Source organism: Fulmarus glacialis, unplaced genomic scaffold, assembly GCF_000690835.1.
Source record: "Fulmarus glacialis isolate BGI_N327 unplaced genomic scaffold, ASM69083v1 scaffold32072, whole genome shotgun sequence".
NCBI lineage: Eukaryota > Metazoa > Chordata > Aves > Procellariiformes > Procellariidae > Fulmarus > Fulmarus glacialis.
This window is the reverse complement of record NW_009196523.1, coordinates 57,552-84,597: the sequence shown is the minus strand read 5'-3', so window position 1 is coordinate 84,597 and position 27,046 is coordinate 57,552. Positions and strand designations below refer to the sequence as shown.

The following is a 27,046-nucleotide window of genomic DNA, read 5'->3' as shown; positions in this document are numbered from 1 at the left end:
TAGCAGGATTTCAACTCCAGAGGCTAGAAAGGCATTTTCCTTAAATCGGAAGGTTTTTTTTTAAAAAAAAAAAAAAACAAACAAACAAAAAACACAACAAAAAAAAAACAAACCCAAAAACAAACTATGATGCATCTATTTCTTCATGGCCTATTTCCACTTAAGCTAAGGGTGGGAAAGAGGAGGCAGTGAAAGTATTATTTGTGTATCTCTGTAAGAGGAGTTTTGGCCTCTGCTACAAGGGCTTTTATGTCCCTATAGAGCTTTTATCTGTTCATATTTTGCCTGGTGATTCATTCCTTCCTCAGTCTTCAGGCTGGTTCATTACATCACGCTTGCCCTCTAGAGATTCTTTGTCTAGCTGCTATTCCTAGGAAGGAAGTTACAGTTTCAGTGGGGCACTTCAACTTTCTTCGTTTACATCGTTGAAATGTTCTTTACCATTTATTCCAGGCACTATTGCAAGGATGGGGAGAGGTGGTGGGTTGTTTTTTGGGTATGGGCTTTTTTTGAACCCGATTGGACTGTTTCGATCTTTGTGAGCATCAAATCCAGGTGGGGAGAGAACATTTACTTTGTGGAACAGTTCCTTCCCTGGGGAGCTGAGGAGGGCAGGAGGAAAACAAAAGGGAGTTCCTGTGCGTGCCCTGGCAGAAGGGTAAAACCTGGTATGGCTGGGTGTTGAATGGTATTTGAAGACCAGCTATAGGCCTGGTCAAAATCTTAAGATGCCCTCATTAAGAGAGGATTTGACAATACTGATCTAATATTTGAAGAGATGGGCTAATGAACTACGCTGAATATTCAAGGCTACTTTAATGTGCTGTAACAAGCCTTCTGGTTTACTGCTGAGTGCGGTTTCCAAGCGTAATAATCTTCCAGCACAAAAAGACGGCGATGTCTTTGATAGTGGTGTTGGATTAGGAAAGGATCTGGATCTGCAGGCTGTTGGAAAGATAGGTGAACAGACATTGCTAGTGCCAAAGCTCTTCAAACTAGAAGGAATAGATGAGGATTTTAGAGTAGTAATGACGTGCATGCCCTGCTGTGTGCAGAGGCTGCCCTGGGAGCCAAACAAAAAAAGCTAATTTACTGTCTTTGTACTTATTTTGAATGGTTTTGTGCAGACCAAGGATGTATTATAGTACTTCAGAGTTGGTGGTACATCGCTGTGCTGGGAAATAAATATTTTGGTACGCAATCATAAAACATTCAGCAGTATTCTCCCGCAGTACACTGTGGAGGTTGGCTTGGTGGGTCTGACGGTCTCGATGCTGGGCTGCAGCTCTTTTGCTCTACTTACAGTGAGCTGCTTTATTGTCACTGCACTGGTCTGTGTGATGTTAGAGATATCCGGAGACCAGGATAAATTGACAAAATGCTATTTTTAGTTCTAGCTGATGTGGTAAACAAGCACTAGAGAATTTAAAATGTTACGCATCTTGACCAAGTAAGACATGCTATTAAAATATAACAGATTCATGGCATGGAGAGGACAGGTAAGGCACTGCTGGGATGAGGCCTGTCAGTGTCATTATGTTTACTTTGGGTTATACCTGCTTTGGAGCAAGTTGGGTTAATGGTTTCTGGAACTGGAAAAACTGTCAGAGGGATAGGTGCTACAGAGCATTAGCTGTGGTTTGGTGAAATGGTAGAAATGCGGGATCAATGGAAATGTACCTAATTTTGTTGTCTCTAAAAAGATACAAAGGCTGTGGAGGGCAGCTCTTCAAGCAACCCAAAAGAAGGTATGAGCTGTTACTGTCTTGTATCCTGCCCTGCCTGTGAGATACTTGGGTGGTCCCTGCTCCTATGGCTGTCTGGCAGGGCAGCTACTGGCTGTAGGCAAAATAGTGAAATGTTTCTCTTTACACAGGAGGGTGGCCAGTGCAAGTCTGTAATGCCTTAGCAGTATGTATTTATAGTCATGGTCATAGGTGAAAAATGTGACACTTCCTAATGTCTGTAAAACAGTTACTCCTCTTCTCTATTTTCTAGTTTCTAACTCTATTTTTCATTTTATTTTTGCTATTTTTATTTATTTTGGCAGCTGAAAGGAACCAAGTATATGCGAAACTTTTGAACTCATTAAATAGTAAGAAGAAATATGTTTTGAAGAGCGCTAATTAAATATGGAGGCAGCATCTATTTCAAAGGAACTCCTGTAACGCTGCTTGTTTGCTACAATGTTTGGGTGCCTTCAAAACCCACCTGGCAGAGATCTGTTTCAGTATGAAATTGATGCTGGCTTCCTTGCTCCTCTTCTGATAAATGGAAGCATCTGCAGTGTTGAGCTGCCAAGCTAAACAGTATTTCCCTTAAGCAGATCTCAAATACTGAATTGTTCTTAGAGAATAGACATGTTTGTGGATTTGTTGAGGCTTTAAATGTTGACATAATACTTAATGCCAAAAGAAACTCTGGTAGAAAATGTTAGCTGATAAATCTGTTGTGATAAATTCATGTCAATTGAAAGAAACTTTTAAAAAAAATGGACCCTGAAAGGATTCTTGGAGAGGAGAGCTGAAATATGCCTCTAGAAATAGTCAAATCATCTCCCTAACAGTCTCCAAAGAACAATTACATGGTCTGTGACATTGCTGGATGATATATTCAGCTGGGGAGACCACCCACTTCCTCCTCCTCCTCCCTTCTCATCCTCCTCCTCCTCCCTTTTCTCCTTTTCTAGTTCCCAGCCCCACGGTGTCCCATAGCAGATTAAGCATCAACACTGTGATGCAATTCAGAGGCTGTTGGTTTTCTGAATCACTAAGTCGGTTTTATTCTGAGAACAAGCTTTGTTTCCACAACATCTGGTGAGGAGAAGCTGCCAGCAGCATGTACGCCGTGGATATCTGCTGTTACTGATTTTTTGCTTGTCTGTGCGTAAGGAATAAGAGCAAAGGAATGGATACTTGATTATTTCTTCAAGCCTCTTTTCTTTAGCAAGAATTGCTTCACTTCTGCCAGTAGTGATTTAAAAACATAGTATGTGACAGTACATGGAGGCTATTTCTTGCTTTTTTATCTTCCAATTGCACTGAAGACATGTTATGGTCCCCGAAATTTTCCTTATCCAACATGCGTATACGGCTGACAGCGAAGGGGTTGCTCCGCAACATTCGTCTACCTTCTGGCTACAAGAAAAGCACTGTTATATTTCATACAGGTTTGTGTTTCCTTAATATGATAATTAGAGCATGCATTGAGGCAATATCTTGTTTACTTCAATAGCAGCTTATTTTTAGCAAACAAAAACCATACTAGCCTTGAAAGTTCTTGAATTTCATACAGAAGTCTGACTTTTGAGCAAAGTGGTTTCATGTTCTAAGTCTGTGTCTGTGCGTGCACCCGTGCTGAGCTGTTCGTTTGGAAGATGGTTATTCTGTTTATGAAATGCAAATTAGAATTTGCTCTTTCCTCCCACAAGTCCAAAAATAGAATGAGGAAGTCTGTGCTATTAAATATTTATCTAATCATTTTAATGATTATCTGCTAGGAGCACTATTTTTTCTATACCTTGATTGGGTGCAGGGGGGGAAACGGGGAGGGAAGTAAAATGAACACAGGCTGTCATGATATGGCTTTCTGTCTGTGAGAAGTATTTGAATACTTACATGTAGATATCTGTTATCATACATGTCATGTTAAACTCATCTTATTTGCAAGTAGGACAAGCAAACTTTTATGCTCATTTGTGTCAATACAAACCTAAAAAGTATGAAGTTTTAGAGACATTCAAGACAAGTGTGTGTGTTTAAGGGGAAAAAAAAAACACCACCGCCCCAAAAAAACCCCAAAAACCTCAAACCCCAAAACAACAAAGAAAAAAACCCAACCAAACAAAAAAAAACACACCACAAAATTCTCAGCTGCATCTGACCTGATTTTCATCTTCAGTGGCAGTTAGGCAAATAAAGCAAGTATCTGGAATGGAATAAGATTATGGAAGCTGAGCTTTGTTCCAGGACATATATGTGTTGTTTTGGCAGAGGGTGGCAGTTGTTTGTTGTTTGTTTGTTTTAGCTGAGAAACATGACATCTAGGGAAAATTGTGGTAGCCTGCATATTACATATGTCTCTTTCTCCACTGCACTTTGTAATTTTCTTGCATTTTATTAGGGAGGAGCGAGCAGCTACATAAACTAGTTTTGCAGAAGCTCTTCCTCTCAGGCATTTCCTTTCTCTCTTGAACACCACCCTCTCTGCTTTTATTTTTTGGAGTTCGGTTCTACCAGTCAGCTTTCCTTCCTGTCCTAGCATTTCACATAGCAGCTTAAACCATTCGCCTTGTCATTACTTATCCCTGGTAAAGTAAATCCGGTTTCTGAGTTCCTCCTGGATGACAAATTCAGTTGTGAACATAAGACAGGGTAACTATCCAAATGTAATGTAGGCTTCTGTTTGCAGCATGCATGGCTTTAAGCTAGGATTAAAATACCTTGATGCTAAAAATTCTTATGTAAGGGAGTCTTTGTGCATATACTTACATCCTTGATATTGCTAACAGTGTGAAATTTGCACATAGCACATACTCCAGGGACAAAAATACTAAAGGAGAAAGGGGGGGAGATAATGTTCAATCTTCCAGATGTTCATTAACTGCTACTGAAATTTGTTTAGTTTTGAAAAATAAAAATAGATGTCAGTGCATGTATCAAGGAGATGTTACAATTATAAGAATCCATTTGTGGTTTTATTTCATAGGATGTGAAAGCAAAACCTGCCTGCAGGATGCCTCTGTTAAATACAGCATGTAAAATAGATTGCTAGCCTTGTGTTCCAGTTAAGCAGCACTTAACTAAATAAGAAGTGCTGAATAGACCTTCTGTGTGTTTTCTCTATGTGCAGTATGTACAGGCTAATGGTATAGCATTGAAAGCTTAGAGAGGTTTTTGCCTGGTCTCCTCCTTCTGCTTTGCTGTCCCTGTGTCTTGTAAGAAGTAGGTGTCTTAGCAGAAAGCTGGCCAGTGGTTAGCTAGAGCTGAATATACCAAAAAAGTAGGGCATCTGAAAACCAGGTCATATTCTGTAGTGGAGAGTGGAAGTATGTATAGATATACTGTGGTTTTAGAAACAGTGGAATGCATCGAAGCTTGTTAGTGATTATTTCAGGTTCATAAAACTCAGCAACAGTAGATCAGGCAATGACAATGTCACAAGCATAAAAGGTTCTTTTTTTTGTTAAATACCAGGAGGAGCCATATTTGGTTTTGCAGTGCCAGTATGAGTATCTTTTCTTGTAGTGGTTTAACTGGATTAAAATAACATGTGGCTTCTTTCCAAGGTCACATAAGCAATGAGAAATAGAATATAATAGGGACTATATCAACAAATAAGGGAGGGGGTAACTGAAAAAAGGAATTGTGGGGTCCACACAGGGATGTGGATATGTATGAGTGTTATGTAAGCAACATTCAGTTCCAGTTTTGGTGTAGATTGCACTTTTCATAAGCAGTATCATGGATTTCATCCTTTGCTCCCTTTCATAATTGCGTAGACCGACTGCCTTGTATGACTGTAGAGCATCCTTGAGATACTTAGGGCAATTATTGAAATGTAGAGTTTCAGGTCAAGTTGGATTCTTCTGTTACCATGTCCTGACTGACAGTTCGCGGTGCAGTAACTTGGTGAAGTTAGGATGTAAGCACTAATGGGAGGAAGAGGATGGAACTTGCTCTTGGGTTTTCATTCTGACTTGAGGATATTTTGCAGCAGCCTGCCGCAGTTTCTTCACAGTATGTAGTATGGCTGGACATCCAAGTGTTTACACTGCTGTTAAGTTAGTTTAGACTAGTCGTGTATATATTAGTCTGTATTAGTCATTGTATTATAGTGAAATGGATCCTCCACTTGGGGTGGAGTGCGTTTGCACTGCTTACATCTTGTCCATGTGGAGGTGTCAAAGTAACAGGATTAGTTCAAATATCTTGCAGTGTAAGTATATAGTCTGTTCAGGGGAAACCAAATAAAATTGGGATTTTTTTTCTAGGAATGGAATAAATCCAGAGGAAATTTGCTGTAAAATGTAGTGTTTCTTAAGGTCATTCAGCTTGTTGCCTTGTGTATAACTTCTATTGCTGTGTGTCTACGCTGCTTCAAGGTCATCATATCCAGAAGTTTCTTCTCCCTTTAAATGCAGGCAGACACCTAAGTGTCATTTTTCTCAGCTACTGGAAGGTAGAATTGTTAGCTGTACATAGTGAGTGTCCTCTTCAAAGCAAAAACACTGAAATGCTTCAGGAAATACTTTATTTACCCATCCTGTGACTTGTAAAACTTATTTGTAGCAAGTAACTGCAACAAAAATCTCAACAGTTCAGAACTGTATAAACATGATAGATACGCATTAAGTATGAACCAGTGTCTTTCAGTGATGAAATGCAACATTTGCTTCCTTTATCAAACCATTAAGGATTTTTACCCAAAGAGCACTAAAGTGCTCTTACGCTTTTCATGCATCAATGGTGTGACAGAGTAAATCATCATCTCTGTATGATTCTGTATAAACTGCCAGAGAAAGACATTCTTTTATGAATGATTCAAAATAGTCATTTTAAGTTACTTGTATTTTCTCTTGCATAAAGATAAAATTCTACACAAGGAACTGGTTTTGCAAATGGGAGGTCAAAGCTCTTGCACCTTTTGTTCAGAATTTTTCAAGGATTGTATACTGAACTGTGCTGTTGCTTTTGTGGTAAACTGTTTTGTCTCAAAATGTTTTCATCCAGCCCTTCTTGCTGTTCTTCCTCTTTCTCTTCTTCTCCTGAGCAAACTGTACTTAGTACACTTATCTCTCTGACTTCCATTGCTTGCTAAACCTGGTTACTCTCTTACTACCTTGGGAATAAGAGGTGTCTCAGAGGACAAACAGTAGCTGATGTCATTACAGCAATCCAATTTTAAAAATTTCCTTTGTGCCTTGCTAGCAACAAGCAAACATCACAGACCTGTTTATTTGAGCAGATGTATTGGAAAAAGATGTCGATTTCTTCCCTAAATCCTGCTTCAGATTACATTGCGAACTATGAAATTACTTCTGTGCATCGCAAAGCAGTGCTCTTAAAGGAGGTGTTACAAGTTGCGTAACTGTTCATATGCCTTTTTTTACCCCCAAAGAATAACTGAAGTACTGATTTATGTCTGACACGACAGTTTAATATAGAACTGTAGAAAGATACTCAACACACTAAGCCCTACTATGTATTCTAAATCTAAAAGTCTGCTGGAGAGACTTGATACAGCATGAGTATGTTAAATATTTGTGTCACCTACCAAGGAAAAATTCAGAAGTAAAGCCAGCTTATCTATTCTGAGCAAAAGAAGTTGAATAGCTGGAAACTATTTGTCATGGGGAATTTTGGATTTAATCATGTTCCTGTTGAAGTCAGTGAGACTCTTTTGCTCCTGATTTCATCTATTCAAGACTGGGTACTAAATGACCTGCCTGATGTGCTTGATTTCAGTCTTAATAGGTCATAACTTCGGTAATCATGTAGGTGATAGCTAAATGGATGTTCTTATTTTCAGATGGTAGAGCTCTGTATTTTGGAGTTTGTAAGTATAGTTTGTAGTCTATACAAGTCTCATCCAACTGATGCATTTACGATGGGTATAAAATGAAGATAACCTTAGTTCTTTTCAAAGGAAGCCTGGATAGCAGAAAGGAGCTGCTAGAAAAAACAAAAAACAAAACAAACCCCCCAAAAAACCCACAAACAACAAAAACAAAAACAAAAAACCCACACCAAAAACACCCCACCAAACCCCCCCACAAATCAACGAAAAACATGCCAAAGTGAAAACAATAACTTCTATGTGATGTTAACACTTAAACTGTGCATATATTTAATAAAGCATGAAAATGAATGTAAATGAGGAGCTTTGCTCAAAAAATCTTTGGAGAAAGAAGAGCTAGAGCACTGTGAAAAGCAGATGCATGACAGCTTTTGCATTCTGGCTCCACTGTGGTAAGTGATGTTGGATTTTGTTATTTGTTCACTTAAATGGATTGATTACATGTGAAGGATGCCTCAAGTGTTTGTCAACATGAAATAAATAGAATTGCTGCTTCAAGCTCAACTCAACTCAAGTTAATCGAGAGTAAATATAAAAGACCTAGCAATTATCTCTGCTAATATCATTGCGTATTCTAAGTGTGCATTTATTCCCACTTGGTATGTCTAATAGGTGAAAAGGGTCTGGCTGCAACTTCTATTGTTATGAAGTAGGTTGGGGTTTGAAAGTGACAGGCAGCCACAATTACACTTAAAAACCTGAATAGCTTTTAAATTACTTTGGGGGATTTCCAGTGTGGTAAAACTGGACTTCAACTTTTAAAAGCTGCCTCTACCAGTTTTGCAGCTTGTGCATATGAATTTGTTACCATAGTAGAAATGGCTTGCAGCATTCAGACAAATAAAGCATTGCTACCTATTCAATTCTCTTAATTTGAACTTTCTAAGGCATAAAGCAATAGCTTTTTTGAGGAAAACAATACCATGAAATTTCAGTTTTGAGTATTTGCAGCCAATTGGCTCACTGTTTTGTGTTACTTTTCTTTCTTTGTTGGTACAGAAAACTCTGATTTAGGAGGGGGGTGGAAGGCAAAAAGTTTCTTGCATCTTCAATTAATCAAATATAATTGTACTGTGGAGGCAGTACTGAATAGATTGGGACCACACTTACCACTCTCATTGCAATTAATGGCAAGAGGTGACAATTTCTGTTTATAGATTGGCTGTTAATTTAGTATCATGTAATGAAGCAGCGTCTCCACTCTTCTTATTATTTTAAAAAATTCTAATCCCTGAGTGGCATGATGCATAGGAAGAACCTAGGTCCAAGGTTGACAGATGTGATACCTTTAGGAAAAATGCTGGTGTTCCAAACAGCTCTTGACTGTTTCACCAAATATCATACCAAAACCCAACTTATTTGGAAAATAATTTGCAAGCAGGCCCCATCTCTCTTGTCTTGTCTTCCCCCAGAACAAGATTCAGTGAAAGCTGCATTGGTCAAGCTGGCTAGCTTGCTGAGTTCACCTGTGCCTCTGTTTGTTCTTCTCTAGGCGTATCTCCTGTCTGTGGTCCAATGGAGTAGTGTTGTTGTCAGAAAGATTTGGTGGAATTAAATCTTACTTTTAAGAGGAGGTTAATCAATTATCTTTACCATCATAATATGGTAAACTAGTGCTGCAGAATTATTAATTAATTATTTAGATTACAGTTAGTGGGATCACCAGCACCTTTCTAAGCTTGTCCACCAACAGTGCTCTTCCCCATTACCTTTTCCTGGTCATGGAGTATTGTTTCTATTCTCCGTCCTACAGGGAGAAGAAAATAGCATTTGATCTTCTGAAAAATGAATGCATCAGCAGTATAAATTGCATATTCAAATCTTTCAAAAAAAACCCCAACCTATTAAATTTAGCTGTCCACATACTTAAATATAGAAATAACCTACCTTAAATAACCTGGCTGAGATGTTTCTTTACAGTTGCTATTTATAAACCTCTCATGGGTATCATCTTTACTGATGTCTAGTGGTTGTAGCAAGGGTACTAATAACCCTGGGCCCTATGTTCAACTCCTGGTTAATTTTATTTTTGTTACTTTTTGTCATGGTAGTATGCTGCTTATACATTTATAGCAAGTAAAGGATCTTCCTCAAGATGCTTGTGTAAACAGTTTGTATGTGATGTTATGGAAATACTTCAAGTTAGGCAGGAAACAGGACAGCTGGCAACATCTGTGGTGAAGTTCTTTTAATGAAAGCTCATTCTTTTCTTAAAGAGATCTAGCAGTTCTTCAGTAGAAAAGTTGGGAAAGCATTACAAATAATACTCATTAATGACTTCACTTCTTTAATAATATTTTTAGACTCTCAGGTATTTCAGTAGCCTTCATTTTTATCTGTGTGTGAATATTGCTAATATCAGAAACACTTAAATAACTTAAAATGTTATGTTTATACTTATTACAAGAATAGATTTTGTGCTAAGCTTTTTCAGATATTTGAAGTAGTAGAACAGGAATATTGGAAATGCTTCCAGCAGAAGAATGAGCGAACTTACTTATGAAGCCAGTTGTAAATTATTCTACTACAAATAAAACAGAAGGCTAGAAAACTTTGCTTTTCTTAGCCATAAGCATGGGCCATTTGTTGTATAACCAATATAAAATCAAGGCTCACTTATTTCCACAAATATTACTGTACAATCTACCACCTGCTTAACTTGCTTATCAAATCAAGACATTTTGCCACTTAAAAAGTCCTAATATAAAATGAATAGCATAACCCTATTAAATATGTATTCCTGTGTCTCGGGAGGGACCTCTCAGCTAGGGCTTAAGGTCAAGGAAGACAAGATGCATGTGTAATGTGCAGTGAACATTTTTCTTGCTGCATTTGTTAGTGACACAAGTAGAGGTGTTTGTAGTTAGAGATCTTTCATAAGGATTAACCTCACATATGGGTTTTGGTCTTTGCAGTAAGTTATGGGTGTACTCCAGTGAACACCACAATTACATGAGGTATCTCAGCTTCTCAAGAAAATTTCTGTAGTCTTCTTTCCCTCCCTCCCTGCCCACCACCCAATTAAGCAAAAATGTAAGTCTACTGTCTTTTAGTTGTTTGTTTGCTTAAACAGAAGAGGCTTGGGGGAATGTTAAATACAAAGAATGATGTGATGAATGTTTTAAACCTCCTCTACAGGAACTGGTTGGTCTCCACAGCAGGCACGGCAAGGAATCACTCCTTGAGGGGAGCACTGGTACCTGTTGGGCAGCCTTTGCCAAAGCCATCTTTAGTTGCGCAGTTTAGTTAGGAGTCATTGGGAAGAGAAGTCCCTTAACTTCCAGGTGTGGTCAGCAAGCAGCGGAAGGACTGTGCGCCTCTCAAAGGGTGGGGACGTATTATATCTTGTGGCTAACAAAAGCGCTGGGTGCTGCCCTGTTCTCTCTTTTGTTTTCAGCTTGGCAAGATGTTTTCAGATGGGCTCCATTGGGTTGCGCTCAGGCTGTTCCTGAAACAATAGTGTGCAATGTTCTAGGCATGTCCCTGGGGAGACATTTTTGCTGTTTAATAACAGGAAAACTGTTTAACATAACAGGAAATACACAAATAGGTCCTTAACTATGACGTGGTGACTGCCAGGAATTGTGTAAGTGCATTTTGCATCTCTTTTGAAAAGGGGTTGTTCCAGCAGCACTTAGGGCTGATATGGGGCACTTGAGATGCCGTATTTCCCGTCTTGCACTTGCACTGAAGTGTGGAAGATTGAATTCACATGGATGATTTTAACCAGCAGCAACTGAAGTGGTTCTATTAAGATGCTATTTTATTCTGTTCACAAGCAAATTGTGTTTCACTGCTAGAGCAGCTTTAAAGTACTGCTTCAAGGTTAATTTTAGACACATGTTTGACTATGCTGGTATTTCTTAAAACATGCTGTGCTGCTGCCTCCTAAGACACGTTTTCCTAAAGTTGTGAGCTTATCTCTGATTTTGGTGGCTGCTTAAATTTTCCTTCATTCTGCAGAGACTTAACTTCGTGTTAACTGTGTTGATACGTGTAATCAAAAGGGTGAATAGCACAGGTACTGAAACTGTAAATTGGAATAGTAATATACATAAAAGCAAAAAAACCTTGTGCTATGTGGACCAACCCAGTGGAGGTGCGAGTACCATTTCTAGTGCCTTAGAAAAACAGTACTGATCCAGAGTAAAACAGGGTCTTAACTGAGCTATGAAACAGTTGTAGAAATAGATAATCCTCTAGTTACATATAGAAAAAATTTAATGCAACTTCCCTTACGTGATCTTCTAGACATGCCAGGGTAGTCCTCTGCAAATAGGGTAAATGTATGCCTCTGTTATGTGGAAATGATGGTACGGATTAACACTTTTAGCAAAGTAACTGCTTGGTTATTTTTTAGTTATGGGAAAACACCTTATTTGGGACTGAACCTGAACTCATCAAATGAAGTCAGTGTAGCTGAGGAGGAGCAGCCTGCTAGGTTGCCATTTTGGGCTGTGATTAAAACCAATAGAGGTATTGACTGAAACAAGGTCATTGGGTGATACCATAGTGAACAATGTGGAAAATGCCACATTAGCATTTTCTGCATAGCTCCTAAGAGCTCTAGGACTGATTCTGAAAGGGATTTGGGAAGTCGAACAGTTACTGTAAACTTTATTCTTCTCAGTTCATTTCCAACCTATGAGCTTAATCATGCCTGTATCATCACTGAATATTTTTTTTTTAAACCATGGACAAAATTCATGTCCTAGCTTGGTCTCTGAATTGTTTTATACTCTATTTTATACTCAGAAATTTGTGACTTCTCTAAAAAGTGAATCTCTGTGTACCAAAAGGAGAATTTGGATGTTAGCTATTTATTTTTTAACTTGAAATTGCAAACTGCAGTCATCTATTTTATGAGGAAAATGTTAGAATTGAACCTTTTAGTGATCTTTTGGTAGATAAATATGATTATTATGGATAACTTAGTACTGATTATAGTGCTTCCTACATGCTTAGAAGTGCTATCACCTCACTTTTTTGAAGAACAACATAAGTGAATTTGAGTCTAATCTGGATTTATTTGTCTTTAAATGGATGTAAAGTTTCATAAACACAGGAAGCTGTTGCTGGATATGTTCAGAAACAGTTTTGGCACAAAGGCAATAATACAAAATGTAACCAAGGCTCTGGAGGCTCTTTAAATTCCCGCTGCCTGTCCTACTTTTTCTTCCATAATATCCTTTAGGCAGCATTTCAGTGCCACACTTAAGTCCAATGACATTTGTTACAGTCATACAACATCAGCTCATAGTCGTGTGATTGAATAAATAGCTTCTGAGTTCAAACTAAAAGCCACTCTGTCCTCTCCATTGAAGATAGCTGCAGATACTGTGCAAGAAATGATGTTGCATATTAATGTGCTAGTTTTGTGATCAAAAATGTATTTTACAGGTCTCTTTTGTACAGTTGTTTTCAAGTAAAGATTATGGTTCCTTGCAAATTACTGAGCCTTACATAGACTCTTACTCTGAAAGACTTTGAGTAGTTCAGAAAAAATGGAGAGAAATATGAAATTCTTGAATCTAACATTAAGCTGAGCTAATAAATGTTCTGGCAGTTAACTAATCATGTGTTGGTTGTGAAGGAAAAATTGCTACATTGAATTAGGGGCAGGCACAATTGATGAAATAAAGTTCAGTGATTCAGTTCCAAATTAGTTCTGGGTTGTTTTGGCGTTTTTTGCCTTTATTGTAATAAAGTGGACTTCCATAGTACATAAGGAGAAAATGACTTTCAAACTTAAAGACTTAATTCTGTATACTACAGGAATCCTGTTTGGATTTGTTTGGAGTTCTTCCTACAATTAGCTGTGAAAACCTAGGGTTGTTGGAGCCAAGTTTGATACATAGATCTAGAATAAATTCATGTTGCAAAAAATTAAGTCTGTTAACTTCTCTTGCTTGGATTTGTAAGTAACAGTGTCTCTCCCAGTTACTTGATGTTTATCCCTAGCATATTTACAATGCTTGCTAGCCCTTTTGGAATGAAGTACGTTGAAAAGTAGTTGAAAAATAGCTAAGCTGACTACATATCTGACTTCCCAGAACATAGGAGACTGCCGTGCATGTGTGAGAACAGAAGAGAAAACTCTCAGCTAGCTTGTTAGTATCTGCATGAATACATGGCACATAGAGAGATTATAGTCAGTGATTTAGTCTACGTGAAGTCAGATCAGGCTTGAGCTGGAAGAAAAGATATCATGGAAAAAAATGCAAGGGGGTGTTTTGTGGTAAGACTTGAAACAGTTGAGCAGTCTGGTGAAATGCCTTTTATGTCTAGGTAGTGTTTACCTTGCCTGAACAAGGAGTGATGTAAATGATTTCTGGAGGTTTCTTCCAGCCCTGTTTCTGATGCTGAGCATGGTAGGGTGGACTAAAGTATTAAGGAAGGAGTGAGTTCAAGCATTGCAACTCAGATGGCTTCTTCCCTTCTGGCTGTGCTTCAGCCGTTTCACCTCCAATCACATGTGAGAGCTGGGATCTTCAGAAAGGCTGGAAAAGGAGAGAGGTTGTCTTGACATCATTCTGCTCTCTGGTGTTGTGTGAGGGTTTCCTACACATGTGACTTCTACACATAGAGAAACCCCACGTGTAAATATCTGCAAACAGGGAAATTGGCAGCCCTCAGTGTATCCAAGAAGGATGTGACGGTAAGAAGGGATCGGGATTTGCACTGGGGAGGCAATTAATGGGATCTGGGAACGGCTTGCAGATGGTATGAACTAATCATGGTGGGATTCCCTGTCCCAGTTGACTGTCCCAGGGTCCTGACTTTGTAGACAGGCTGTAGAACGAAGGGCAAAAATATGCCATGTCCTGTACTTGAGATGAAGCAGCAGAGGGCACCAGACAACAAGGAGCAACTTCTTGTACAGGAGGTGGGAATGGAGAGAAAAGACAGAGAGGAAATAGGAGCAGAGAGGAACATCAGTTTTCAACATCACTCGGAGCTTGGTTCTTTGGGCAGGTATGTGTTTCAGGGATGATAAGGCACAATTCCAACTATACGAAGGTATGCAGGAAAAAAGAGGACTGCTTCAGATGTCTCTTCACCTAAGCCGAGCAATATCTGAACTAGAAACTTACTTAAACGTAAACCCCTTATGTAAACATAATTGCTAGTTCCAATAAAGCAATTTTTTCCCTTGAAAAGCTAGGGAATGCAAAGATTTAAGGTTGACTGTGGCATATATGATGAACTGATGCAGCAAAATTCAAATGCCTAAACCAGGGATAATAGATTGAGATATAGTTCACAAACTTTAACTTGGTCCTTACTGGCCAAGGCATCAGCACACCGTATCACATCCTCATGCAATTACTTTCCATCCTGTTGTCATCTTTGTCCTTAAAAATGGATGACTCGCTGCAGTGGGTTTTTTTTAAGGTGGATGAAGGGTTGTTTCATTAGTGTACATCCGGCCAATCCCTCTCATATCAAAACATCCATGCTCTAGGCTTTGCATTATTAGTACAATAAACTAATTCTACCATCTTCCCCCTCCTTTTCTTTTCCCTCAGACTCAGTATGTAGCCCTGTATGGTTAACTAGCATGTGTCAGGCTTTGTCCTAGTTAAGCTAAGAAATCAAGCATCAATATTGCTCTTAGTTATTTAGAAAGTAACTAGAACAACCCTGATCCATTGGTAGTCTAGCTGGTGCATGTTAGAGTTGTCTTCTGTAAACTGCATAGCATTTCAAATTTGTTTTAGTTTGCAGTCATCCCACATCCCTGAATGTATAGTGGGCTTACTAATATTTTTATCTTTGTAGCTGATGTGTGGCTCATATTTATACTTGATATGTACTAGCTAGATGAAAACCTAATTCAATTCTAGATGTTACAGTTTTAGTGAACTTGACTAAGTATATTGTGAATGCAATATTAAGACAAAATCACTTTTTATATTAAGTGTTCAAAACTCAACTAGTGCTTCTGTAAGATAGGCCTATGGTACATAAGGTTAAAAGTGTTATGGGCACAATGCTGAGATTTCAGAGTATTAGTCAGGCTTCCATGTGTACTATGCATTTAACAGGCAGACGTCTGTCTGATACATTAATTACATGCTTAATGTTCAAGTCTGGTAGACTCCTTTAAGTCCTTTGTAAAACGTGACTTGTAAAGATTATCCCTTCTAATCTGCTAGAAAAATTGGACATTGCTATTTTGAAGTGTTTTTTAAATTCTTTCCTGCCATCATCACTGACTTTGCCAGTGCACCACTTCTATGTGTGCCACAATGCACCACAAAATGTGTGGCCGTTTGACATCGTCTCACCCGATACTAACTTTGTCATCATCAAGACTGGAAAAGAAACAGCTACTGGTGAAATGACAAAGAAACATGTAACACTAAGACAGCATAGGGCACAGTTCAAGAGAGTCTTGATCACCAGACTTTCCTTCAAAACTTGCTCTTTAAAAAATGCACAGGCTGGTTGATCAGGCAGTTGCAATGATGACATGAGTTGAGCTAACACTCATATTTGTGATTTTATTCTGGAAGCCACCAGCAATTTGGAAGGAATGCATTTTCTCAGATGTAGTTTAGGTATCTTTACAAACATACTCAAGCTTTGCAAGGAGCTAAATTACAAGGTTAATGTAGGTTTTAAAACATAAATTATAATCTTCAGAAATGTGAGTAAGGCTAATGCAACATGGAGATTCTCTGTGCTTAATCGGTATAGTAACAGGTCATGCCAAATTACTGGCAAATGAAAACGTGTCATTAACATGCCTCCTCTAGGGGGAAAAGCACTGTGTTCCAGGTGATCAGTAGTACATTTGACAATGTCCTAAAACAGTTGTACAAGCTCGAGAGCTGTACTCTGTAGGACAGGTGACATCTTAGGGAAACAAAGACACATCAATGTTAATCACTCGGATGAAGGTATGTTTTTGGTTGAGAAATACTGAGGCTTTAATGGATTATTGGTTAATTTTAATAGGCATGTACCTGCAGGGAACCCCGTTCAAAGGCTGTCATGTGGGTAAGAGTCTGTTGGGGTAGCACTGGAAAGATGATGCACTGAGCCTTAGTGCAATGTCACGCTTGGATTGTTGGTATTTTGCTTGCCTTGGATTCATAGCTGCCCTCAGCGCCTCCTGATTTCAGGGAGAGCTCGCTCTCCCTCAAAAAGATGACAGGGGCATTCTCATAACCCAACAGAAAAAGTCCAGACCATCACGCTGTAGGGCAGAGGGCTTGCTACACTCTGTGGGTTATCACTTCAGAGCCTGAAAAAGTATGAAGTATGTGTCAGATTAACTAGCAAGGACTAGGCTGGTATCTGTCTTCAGAAGAACAGTCAGCGCAGGAGTTAAGGACTGCTTCGGGTTGCTGAGCCTTTTGTGGAGATCATGCAAACCTCGCTTAGAAAGGTGTGTGGTTGGAAAGCTGGCCTTGCGTGCTATCTCTTGGTTTCTTCCCAGTTGCCTGTATTTGCAGGTTTCCTCTTCCACTCCTGTTTCTGTGTAAAATATGCCATAACGAAATGGCGCTCTTGGTTCATGCTCCATTTGTTGTGTCAACAAGCAGGAAGCTAATAGAGCTGCATGCGGTATATTATAGTTTCTAGGTAACAGCTTTAGGCTGCAGGACTGTGGCATGGTTCATAACATTTGGTTTCTTACCTAATAGCATTGTAACGGACAAGGAAGTGTTTGACATGCTAATAGGTTTTGCTTCAGAAGAGACTTGCTCCTACCAGCATGAAGCCCTGTGTGGCCAGTGCTGCAAGATACGTGTGCGTTAAGCATGCAATTAAAACATTAAACAGGAGTAGAGCTCTTTGAAGTACGTAAATACATCTGAGATTTCCCTTTCTTTTTCACTGTCGTGTTTATAAAGAGAACATCCAGCTCTGTGACTAGAAGTGAAGAGTGAAAAGGGATGGATTTAAAATGCTGTACTGAGGCTAGAAGTCAGTGCTATAATACTGTAAGTCAACGAATGAGTTGGCAATGAGAGGACAGACACAGACTTCAGAAACAGTACTTCAGACTGAATGGCTGGAATAATACGTGATGATTCTGCACTCCTCCTCCAGGCTGTACAGCATTTAAAAAACACAGGCTGAAAAACCTTTGTACCCCTGCAAAGAAAGGCAGAGGGACTTCTGCTGTCTATGTTTTAATCCTGCTGAGTCAGTTTAAGCATCTAGGTCAGGTTTTACCTGCCCGCAGTTAAATTTTGTTCAGTTTTGCAACCTTTTTAAAAGCCTCTGTGGTGGTGGTGGTGGTTTTGTTCAGAACAACTTGAAAAGGACTTGATGACAGCTAAAATAAGCTGATGTTCCTGGACACGGGCTAGTGCCTGACCTTAAAGAAGGGAAACTCAAGAGGTAACAGTAAGAGTAAAGGAAAGGGAGAGCTGCCATGCTGCTTTAGGAAGCATTTAGTTGTCAGCTTGAGCTTCAGACTGTGTTGATGCGGGGGTAGATGCAAGATGAGAAGTGCTGTTTCTCTTCCCCCAGCTGCTTTGAGACAAAGACCAGCTAAATAAGCAGCTAGAAAAGTTCCTGAGGTACAGCATCTTCTTAAGCATTTCAGTTGGGCAAATTATCCAGGCACAACTCTGAAAAATGAAATCGCTTTGCTGTGGACTAGAACTGGCTCATGACTTGGCATCCTTAAGGTGTGAACAGAGTGTGTCGGGGCTGTCTGCACCAGCTTATACAGACAGGCCTGAGGCAGAGCTTAGAAACAAAACATCACTTCTTCAGGAGTCTGTGTTTGTACAGTCACCAGCCTGGACTCTGAGAGGCACAGCAGGAAGGTGTGTGTTCACCACTTGCCAAACTGGATGCAGGCAAAAATTACAGTTGACCAAGCTGTGGAGCGGCTGGGGCTGTTGGAAGACTTCTATCCAAGTCTAGCCTGTCAGGCCCTCTGCAGACACCGTTAATTTAGTTTTGTGACTGCTTTCCCTGTGTATTTGTCTGAAAGTGCTTCCTGGGTTTATAGCCCAGAGCAGGAGTTTTGAAAGAATTTAGGGTGGTAATTTACAGCTAGCCAAATTTCCAGGTCCTCTCAAAGATAATGTATGTACCGCTGCAGATTAAACCCAGCAGCTTCCTTATTTGTATGGATGTTCTTAAGTCTCCCTCTCTGAAGTGCCGTAGCTTGTCATGAGGAAAACTTTAAAATCAAAGCTGTGAGATCAAATGGTTGATAGGTCTTTCTGTGGCATTGCTCGAATAGCTTGTACGCATTGTGGCACGGGGGAAGGCGGCGGGGGAGGATGGCAGGAGAATTATGGAGCTTTTTTGAGGCTTCAGAACTAGCTGTGTAAAGATTAACATACAAGGCAAAGTTATGTACTCACTTATGGGCTGGTTCAGATGTGAGACTGAGATTTGGTAACTCCTTGAAGGAAAAACTCCAGAATCAGACCCATGGGTCAGGCAGAACTGCATCGATGGGACTAGCTCACTTACAGGAGGAAAAGATAAAGCATCTAGAATAGAGATCAGCAGTGTAGGTCTGTGTTCTGCAGGCTCTAATAAAAGCCTTCAAGTGGACCTTCAAGTTTATTTTAGTGTTTATTGGTGTATTTGGAGAAATTTGATCCAGCTCAAAACTCCACTGAACACAGTTAGCTATAAGTGTTTCATGACTCTTAATATTGTACAGGATACGTGTTTTGTAATGCTTTCCATAACTTGGTTCAGTGTGTGTTGTGGGATGCGTTGGCAGCATTTCCTTACCTTTGTTTCCGATTTTAGTTGTAACATGGCTGATTACATAAATATAAGTGTATATCTAGCTTGCAAGGATATATTCTTGTCCAGCTGTTCTCTTCTATTATATGTAGCAAGTAATCTGTCCTGTAGCCCTCTCTAGTTCTTACTCTCTTTTTTCACTTTTAATCTGGTCTTTTTCCTTAGTTCTCAAACTCTTTGCCAGCCTAATGCCAAGAAGTCCAAGGGTGGGAGGTTTTTTGTGGGTTGGTTTTTTTTTGTTGGGGGAACATGTTCAGTTACCAATTATAATTAGGTGTAAAACAGACATTTTGAAAAAGGGAAAAGTCAATATATAGATGGAACTAGATGCTTCCCCTTTCGTGTTTGGGAAGTGAAAATACCGGGTTGCTGTTTTAAGTCTGACCCCAGTCCTAGTTGTGCAAACTGGTCAGCCTCACAGAATATGAAACCACCCTGAAGGTCAAAGTAATGGATTTTTTTTGTATTATTCACTGTAAGCTTTGTGTAATTTCTTTTGTTTAATATTTCAAATGTGCTGTATTACTTAACACTGTAAAATATAACTGTTACTGTGGTTTAGTGAGTTTCTCTGCTGACTTTAAAACTATGCGTAGTGCTTTTCTCAGGTGTTTTAACTTCATGGATTTTATTCTTATAATATTAGAGCTATAGAAATAGAGATATTTGTGTTTGCTGGTAGCTAATTCTGTAAAAGATTTCTGTGTTTCTGTAAAGGAAAAGAAATACTTTAAAAACAAAACAAAAGACCCCAAAAAAGCCAAACATATCCCACCCAAATAGACCAAATTTTATTTAAATCAGGCTTTTTCTTTGTTTTGCTCTAATCATTAATTTACTGTTGAGAGGGAATCCTCATCAGTGTTTGATTTCTGTTAGTCTATGAGATCAGGAGGTTTTTTCCTTAAACAGGGAGAAAACATTAAGATACTTGAGATGCATCGAGAATAGAGGCATCTTAGCTGAGCAGAAGCTGAGGTACATCAGCAGAAATGGGTAATTCTGAGACAATGAATTCTAGGTTGGGAAACTTGTGCATTGATGAAAGCTATTGTCCATGTGTCATTAGGTACCAAGTATTCCTGTTGAGAGACAGGTTGTAAAATTCAGAGTACCAGCAACCTCTGTTAGACTTTCAATTTGCTTTATAGTATCTACCTACAAATTTAATTTTAGGTAAGTTTTTGAAGAATGTCTTCCACAGTGGAGAAAAGTAAAGGAAACCTGCCTGGAAGGTACGTGAAGAGGGTGATCATTACAAATCACCAGAGAGTCCTTAGTGATTAGACCTCATACTTGAGTGAGGAATGTACCAACCACATTGATTGTGTTCTGGATGGAGTTAATGTGTTCATACAGAGCAAGAGACCTGTTTCCAAGGTCAGCTTTTCTTCACAGCATATTACATTATAGCAGAGAGCACTTGGCAATTGGGGTGGGTGCGAACACATGTAGAAAGGAGGCTGCAGCCTTTGGATTTGGTGATGTTGGACAGGAATGACAATTGCAGCACCTAGTTTAGTTACCCGAGCTTTGTCAGCTAGGCTTGCAATGTAGCTTATAGAGAAAGGCTTCCCTCAAGCCCTCCTTGATGTCACAGTTAGGATTCTGCTCTGAGTCACTGTCTGGAGGAGCCTGTTCCTCTACAGAGGGGACCGGAGGGTATCAGTTGGATACCCGCTTTTTTTACCCCAAAACCATCTTTGTTTTTTTAACCCAGCTGAAATCACTGCATGGACTCTTCATGGAATTATACCTTTAAAATCACCAGAAAATGGAACTTAGGCAGAATGGCATAAGTTTGAGCAGTTCCTCTTAGTATAAACACAGGATCCGTGTTGGCTACCAAAAACTGTCAGGAAGATTGAGGTCTTGGATGGTTACATCTGTGAGCCTGGTCAATACCCTCCCTCTCACAGAGAGAGACCTGTTCTCCACCTATGTCATAACTGAACTGGTGGAAATCAATTCAGCTGGATTCTCATTTGCTACCAGGAGGTGTCTGACAAGGTCTTTGCAAGTGCTTCACCTCCATTTGTGAGATTTTTAGGAACTGCTGAGGTATGGTGAAGGTTGGAATGAAGAGTTACACTGCTGAGCTGAATTACTGCAGGTGTTGTAGGGATGCGGAAGTACTGCTAGTGCTTATACCTGGCTCTCTTCATCTACCTAAATCTTTTGTCAAAGATGCTACCTGGATTCAAACTTCAGATTGTGCTTCTGCAGTCTGTTTTGTGTACTGGTCTTCAGTAGTGACTGTCCTTGAATAATGACACTTAGGAGCTCTTGGGGTAGCTATCCAGCTAGAAATGGGGCAAGGGGCTGATGGGGGAAGAAGCTACACCTGCAGCCTATAGCTGTGCTGGGGAAATCCCATCAGAAAGCCCATGTCTGGCCTTCTGGCAGGTGATAGAGAGACTCGGAAAAAAGCTCCACCATTGGCGTTGTGTCCACCAGGGGCTGTGATGCCACTGTGATAGCAGGATGGTCAGGGGATACCTGCAAACCATGAGGTGCTCTGTGTGGAGGATGTCTCTGATACCTTCCTGGTCCCATGAGTATACCTGGATTAGTGTAGGAGGTGAACTGGCAAGTGAACAGTAAACTTTCATTGCAAGCAGGACTCCCCAGTTTGCCTTTTTGGCCAGTAGCACTGTGATGAGTTAGAAATCCTGCATCTGTGCACACATGGACTATTGATGTTCTAAGAGATGCTTCCCAGCCCAAAATGGTGTTGACGGGGTTATTGTGGTTTTGGATGGATAGCATAGGTCCTCTGCTCTGGGGTGTCTGTGGAATCATCGCTGTCTCCGGAAGCATCCTGGAGTCATGACAGGGCCAAAAGTGTGGTGTAAAAGCTCTCCCGAGCTCCAACTTGTGTGCTGCTCCAAGTCCCGCTCTCCTGGGTGTTGTGCTGAATACCAGCTCACCTCTTTGAAGGCAGAGACTGATGCCTTCTGTAGACCAAGATCTATGTTTTGTTGGTCATTTTTTCCAAACTGGATCCAATGACTGGGTAATTATATAGCTGTCTAACAAAACAGCTAACAGCCGGTGTCATAATCTACCTGTTTTTACATGGAGCTTAGACCTACTATGAGTTCTGTGCTTAAAAGTAAGAAGCCTTAGTTTTTACAGAGAAAAGTTAACACTCAGACCTGGTAGCTAAAAGGCTTAGCCTCCTTAACCTGCCAAAAATATCTCATTAGTCAGTTTTCCTGTATTGCTCTGGTAACTGTTTATTGTTTGTGGACTAGAGGGCTTCCTCAGGATCTGGGTTCTTCCAAAGGTTGCTAAAAGAGCATTGCTAGCTGTGGGAATGAGGAGAGCATTCAGTGGGAGTGGGCCAATGTCCAAGGTGCTCACAGCTGTACTCCTGAATCCTCACTGCAAACATTAGCAGGACAGGTGCATAATCACCTTGTTGAATATACAGTTGAAATAACTAAGCGCTGTTGAACTGTTTGGCTTTCAGTTCCTGCAGGCAATTCGGGCTCCTTTTGAGCCTTTGTGTTGGAAAGGAAGGGCTGCTGCATTCTTCCAGTGTTTGGCTGCGTTGCAGCAAACCTGATTACTGATGCCTGGGCATACTTTGATTGATGCACAGATCAAATGACTGTTGGGAGTGGCTTTTGGGGTGACGTCCCACGTACAGTGATGTCAGCAAAAGATTTTTAAAAATTCAGGTGTGGCATAATCTGCCAATTAAACTGATTAGTGCTCTGGCTGAGTCCTGAGAAGGAGCTCTGGCTCTAGAGCCCTGCTTATTGAAGTATTTTATTTAGTGCCTTTGTCTCGCCTTGTACTAGACTGCTGCCTGGTACCTTCGCTGCAGCACATTGTAAATTGAGGTAGGATACCATACCAAGGGCTATGTGCTAGCTCTCCTGCTATCTGGGGAAATCTGCTGCCAGCTCACAAATGTCCCTGACTGCTTGGAAGCTGTGACCCTGGAAGAGGTCCTGCGACTCCTGTGGGATCAGGATGGAGTGTCTCGCTGCTCTGCTGGCAGAACTGAAAGCTAGCCAGGAGGCAATGCAGGCTGGACAGAAGGAACTAAAGCACGATGTGGAAACATCTCAAAAGGAAATCAGAACAGTGTTAGCACTGCAGAGGAGCCAGCAACAGGTGAAAGAAGATCTCGAAGCAGAGGTGGAGTCCAGTCACTTGGATATAAGAACTGTGCTTGAGGAAATCCAGCGAGTAAGAGAAGAAATGGAAGCTCGATTAAATACTCAGGCTGATCTGGTCTTACTGATCAAAGAAGTGAGCACCAATTTAACATGTGTAGATGAGGCTTTCCAGAAAATGGAGGAGAGGCAGAAAATTTTTACCAGCCTGCATCTTCCTACGAGAGAAAATGTTGAGCAAGGATTATTCTTTGAAAAATGCTTACACAAGACACACGTGGCTTTTGAAAAACCTGTGGAAGCTAACAGTTTGGATGAGGAATGTGAAAAGCAGGTGCTTAGGGGTAAGACAATGGTGACTGCAGAAGTGTGGGGAGAGAAGTGAGGTTGTTCCTACTTGTGCTTGTCAAGTAGTTTGTTTAGGCTATTTGGAATGCTTTTAAGAAACGTAATTTTTTTAGAAATTTAGTCTCTTGCGTACAGAAAATAATATCTAGCTATCGTAGACATTACTACACAGACCTTCCTAGTACATGATAAGCAAAGCAAGGCTTCGATTTGGCTTTACAAACCAAAAAGTGGGTAATAGATGTTTCATCTGGTAATCCAGCCACAGTGCACAAGATAGAGAGGCTTAGGAAACCAGCGGTACCAGGCAAGTTCTGAGACAGCCAGCCAAGTACAATGCCAAGTACTGGGCAATACCCCAGCACTTAAACGTAACTTTATGGAACACACCCTGATGTACAAACAGTTGTGTATTTCTTGCTTTTGAACATCTATTAACTAGAGAAGCTATGTATGGGAAACAGTTTACTTTATGGAAAAGCTTGGGATGGGTCTAATATTCACCCCAAAGAACTGGAGTTGGCTGCTGCCATCTGTGTAGCGACTGTAGAGGGAGTGGGAGGATTTTTGGACCTTTTCCAAGGTCACGGGGTATTCTTTTTGCCAGCAAGATATCGAATCTTCTGTGAATGATTCAGTGATCAAAAGGCTTAGTCTTTGCAAAGCCATTAATATTTTTTTTTTTTTTTTAAACTGGTATGAAGAAGGATAGGACCTTACATAGTGATTCTGTCTGGTTACTGTGCTACGTTCGGTACTTGAGAATCTGATTTCTAGTCTTCAGAAACTGAGCATTTAAACTAGATTGGGTACAGTGTTTTCGAGCCTGTTGGAGAGGAGCCCGGAGCCTAACTTAAGGATGGAAATTGTTCTGCTTTACAAGTCTGACTGTATAAAGGTGGCAAGTAAAAAGGCCAAAGTGAGGAGGACTTGGGCTGGTAGCCAATACCGTCTTTAATTTAGAGTCCATCATTGATGTGTTGTATCAGTAATTTGACTCATGATGCTTTTGTTTTAATGAAAGCATGGCTTTTGTTTTGACATCACAGCATGCCTTCTATACAAATCTGGAAACAATCTGTCATTGCCCAGAGGTATGTAGGCCATAAATAAGCATTGGAGTGTCACTGGTGTTAATCTGTAAAGGCAGCTCATGCTACAGACGGTTCATGCTAGCAGAGAAATGCTTTTCAACATTTGAAGTGGCTGTGTATAGCACATGTCTATGATAAAATTGCCAACAGGAATGTCACTGAATTTTTCTAGTGCATGTTTTTTGTTCAGATTTTTTTAGTATAGCATCCAGGGTTGGTTTGGCTGGACGTTTGAATGAGCTTCTAGGAAAAGACGTGGTAGTCTGGGGACCATGATAAAAGCAATGGTGTGAAACTGGCAAACTGATAAAGGCTGGCTGAACTCTGGAAACAGTGGATGTCTGGAGTCTTGTGTCATTTGTGGTTAGCTGTTGTATCACTGTAGTTAAATGAAGTAACTTCATTAGGTAACAGCATGTGATGTAATTTTTTCCCAGAAAAAAAATTGGCTGCAAACATTTGTTCAGGTTTAACGCAGCTCTGTCAGGGTCCTACAAATGGATGTAAAAGTAATTTCATACAGTTAATTAAATGATGACATTAGCATCAGTATCAGTGAATTTACCCAGTACCCTTAAATCAAGAAGAGTGCTCTAGTTCTCTATTGAAGTGGAGCATTCGGGAGGGGAGGTGGAATATATGAGAGAGTAGGAGTATGTGAGCCAGTAGGGCAGGGAAGGACTGACTGTATGTGTTTATTCTCTAGTCCCTGCTCTTTTTTTCCTCTCTCCTTGATTATTGTCTCGTGTGATTTTTGAAGGAGCTTCAGAAGGTAACAAGTATTTTCCTAAACACAGTATTCTCCATAAGATGGCTGGAAATCTGACATGGTTGCTCTCAAATGTGAATTGTCATTCATTTAAAGGGGCCTACTTAAAGGACATCGTTATGTCTGCACTGCGAGAAAAGAAGTGCTTCCATTAGCTAAAATGGTGGTAAAAATAAGCTAACTAGAACTGGCAGCCAAGCTTGATCTTTCTTTCCCCTTGAGATTTGTATTTTGATTTGGGTTATCATGTTGACATACCTTTTAACAGCTCTACTACTAAACTGCAAAACAGCATGTTTCTAATTGAAAATATACCCTTTGCCAGTCAGCATCTCTGAGCAGAAGTGTAGTGAAGTCTCCAAGAATATGAGAGCATCTGAACATTATAAAGCAATATGCTGACAATTCTCTAGCTATGAGGGATAACAGAAAATCTTGCCTAGAGAGGATTTATTTGGAAAATTAATAGGCTCAGGAGGCACTTTATACCCAGCTCAGTAAGAGAGGCACAGAGGACATCAGTATTTTGAACAGTAAACTTGTTTTTAATGCTTTGAAAACAAGTGAAGGCTGTGCAAGTCTGATGTATTAATGCACTAGTTGATGTGTCAGTCTCACTAACATTAACTGAGAATCAAAGCTTTTGTTATTAATACTGTCTCCAGTTGTGTGATTGAACCTTACACTGCTAGGACTATTCCAGAGTCACTTGACAACTTTCAAACCAGGTGCTTGGGCTTCAGAAAGGATTCATGAGCAACTACTTCTGGTTGGTTAGTTTGTCCCTGTTTTTTTCTGCATGTTCCTATTTCTCTTTTCTCCAAATCTCACCTCTCAGGTTTTTTCATTTTATCTTGAAAAAATCTTGTTAAGTTGAAACTGTACAAAGTAATCTGCTTAGATGTCTTCATTAAATTGCCAAGGGATATTTATGTATTGCATCAGCCTTTTATTGCAGAAGTGTTTGCTCGTTCCCTGTGTGATCAAACGGGGAAGACTGGCCCTATCTGCACAGCGGTACTGTACTCCCTTTCCAGTCTGAAGGCAGCAGAGAAACCTGTAACCTCTGCCGTGTTTACGAGTCCGGTGCTGGATTATGTAATCTGGTTTCCTCTGACATGAGATGATTGTGGACTGTGAAGGGATTGAGGTTGCAACATAACTAGGAATATTAAATCAACGATGTAATTCTTGGACCGTGAATAGTGGCAGGGCAAACTTGAAATACATTACATTTTAGAGCATTTTTTAAAGTCTCATCCTGGTGACTGAAATTGCTGACACTAAGAAATGCTGCAAGACCCCTGGTTATTAAAGCTCAAACCTGAGCTGCAGAGAGGGGAGTTTTTGCAATGAAAATTTTGAAAGGAAGAAAAAGACCCAGGTAA

The 27,046-nt window shown here is 40.0% G+C and overlaps 1 protein-coding gene across 2 annotated transcripts in view; it reads left to right on the top strand.

The window, feature by feature from the left end:
- Nucleotides 1-2,731: 2,731 nt before the first annotated feature.
- Nucleotides 2,732-27,046, top strand: part of MTUS1 (microtubule associated tumor suppressor 1) — a 54,986-nt gene continuing 30,671 nt past the window's right edge. Inside the window, exon 1 of one of the 2 annotated variants that reach the window (XM_009572221.1) lies at nt 2,732-3,169. In XM_009572221.1, the coding sequence (XP_009570516.1) occupies nt 3,049-3,169 (121 nt within the window). In that variant the 5' untranslated portion in view covers nt 2,732-3,048. Of the gene's footprint in view, nt 3,170-23,301; nt 23,792-27,046 lie in introns of those variants that run through there. The other variant, XM_009572220.1, reaches the window with a different exon arrangement.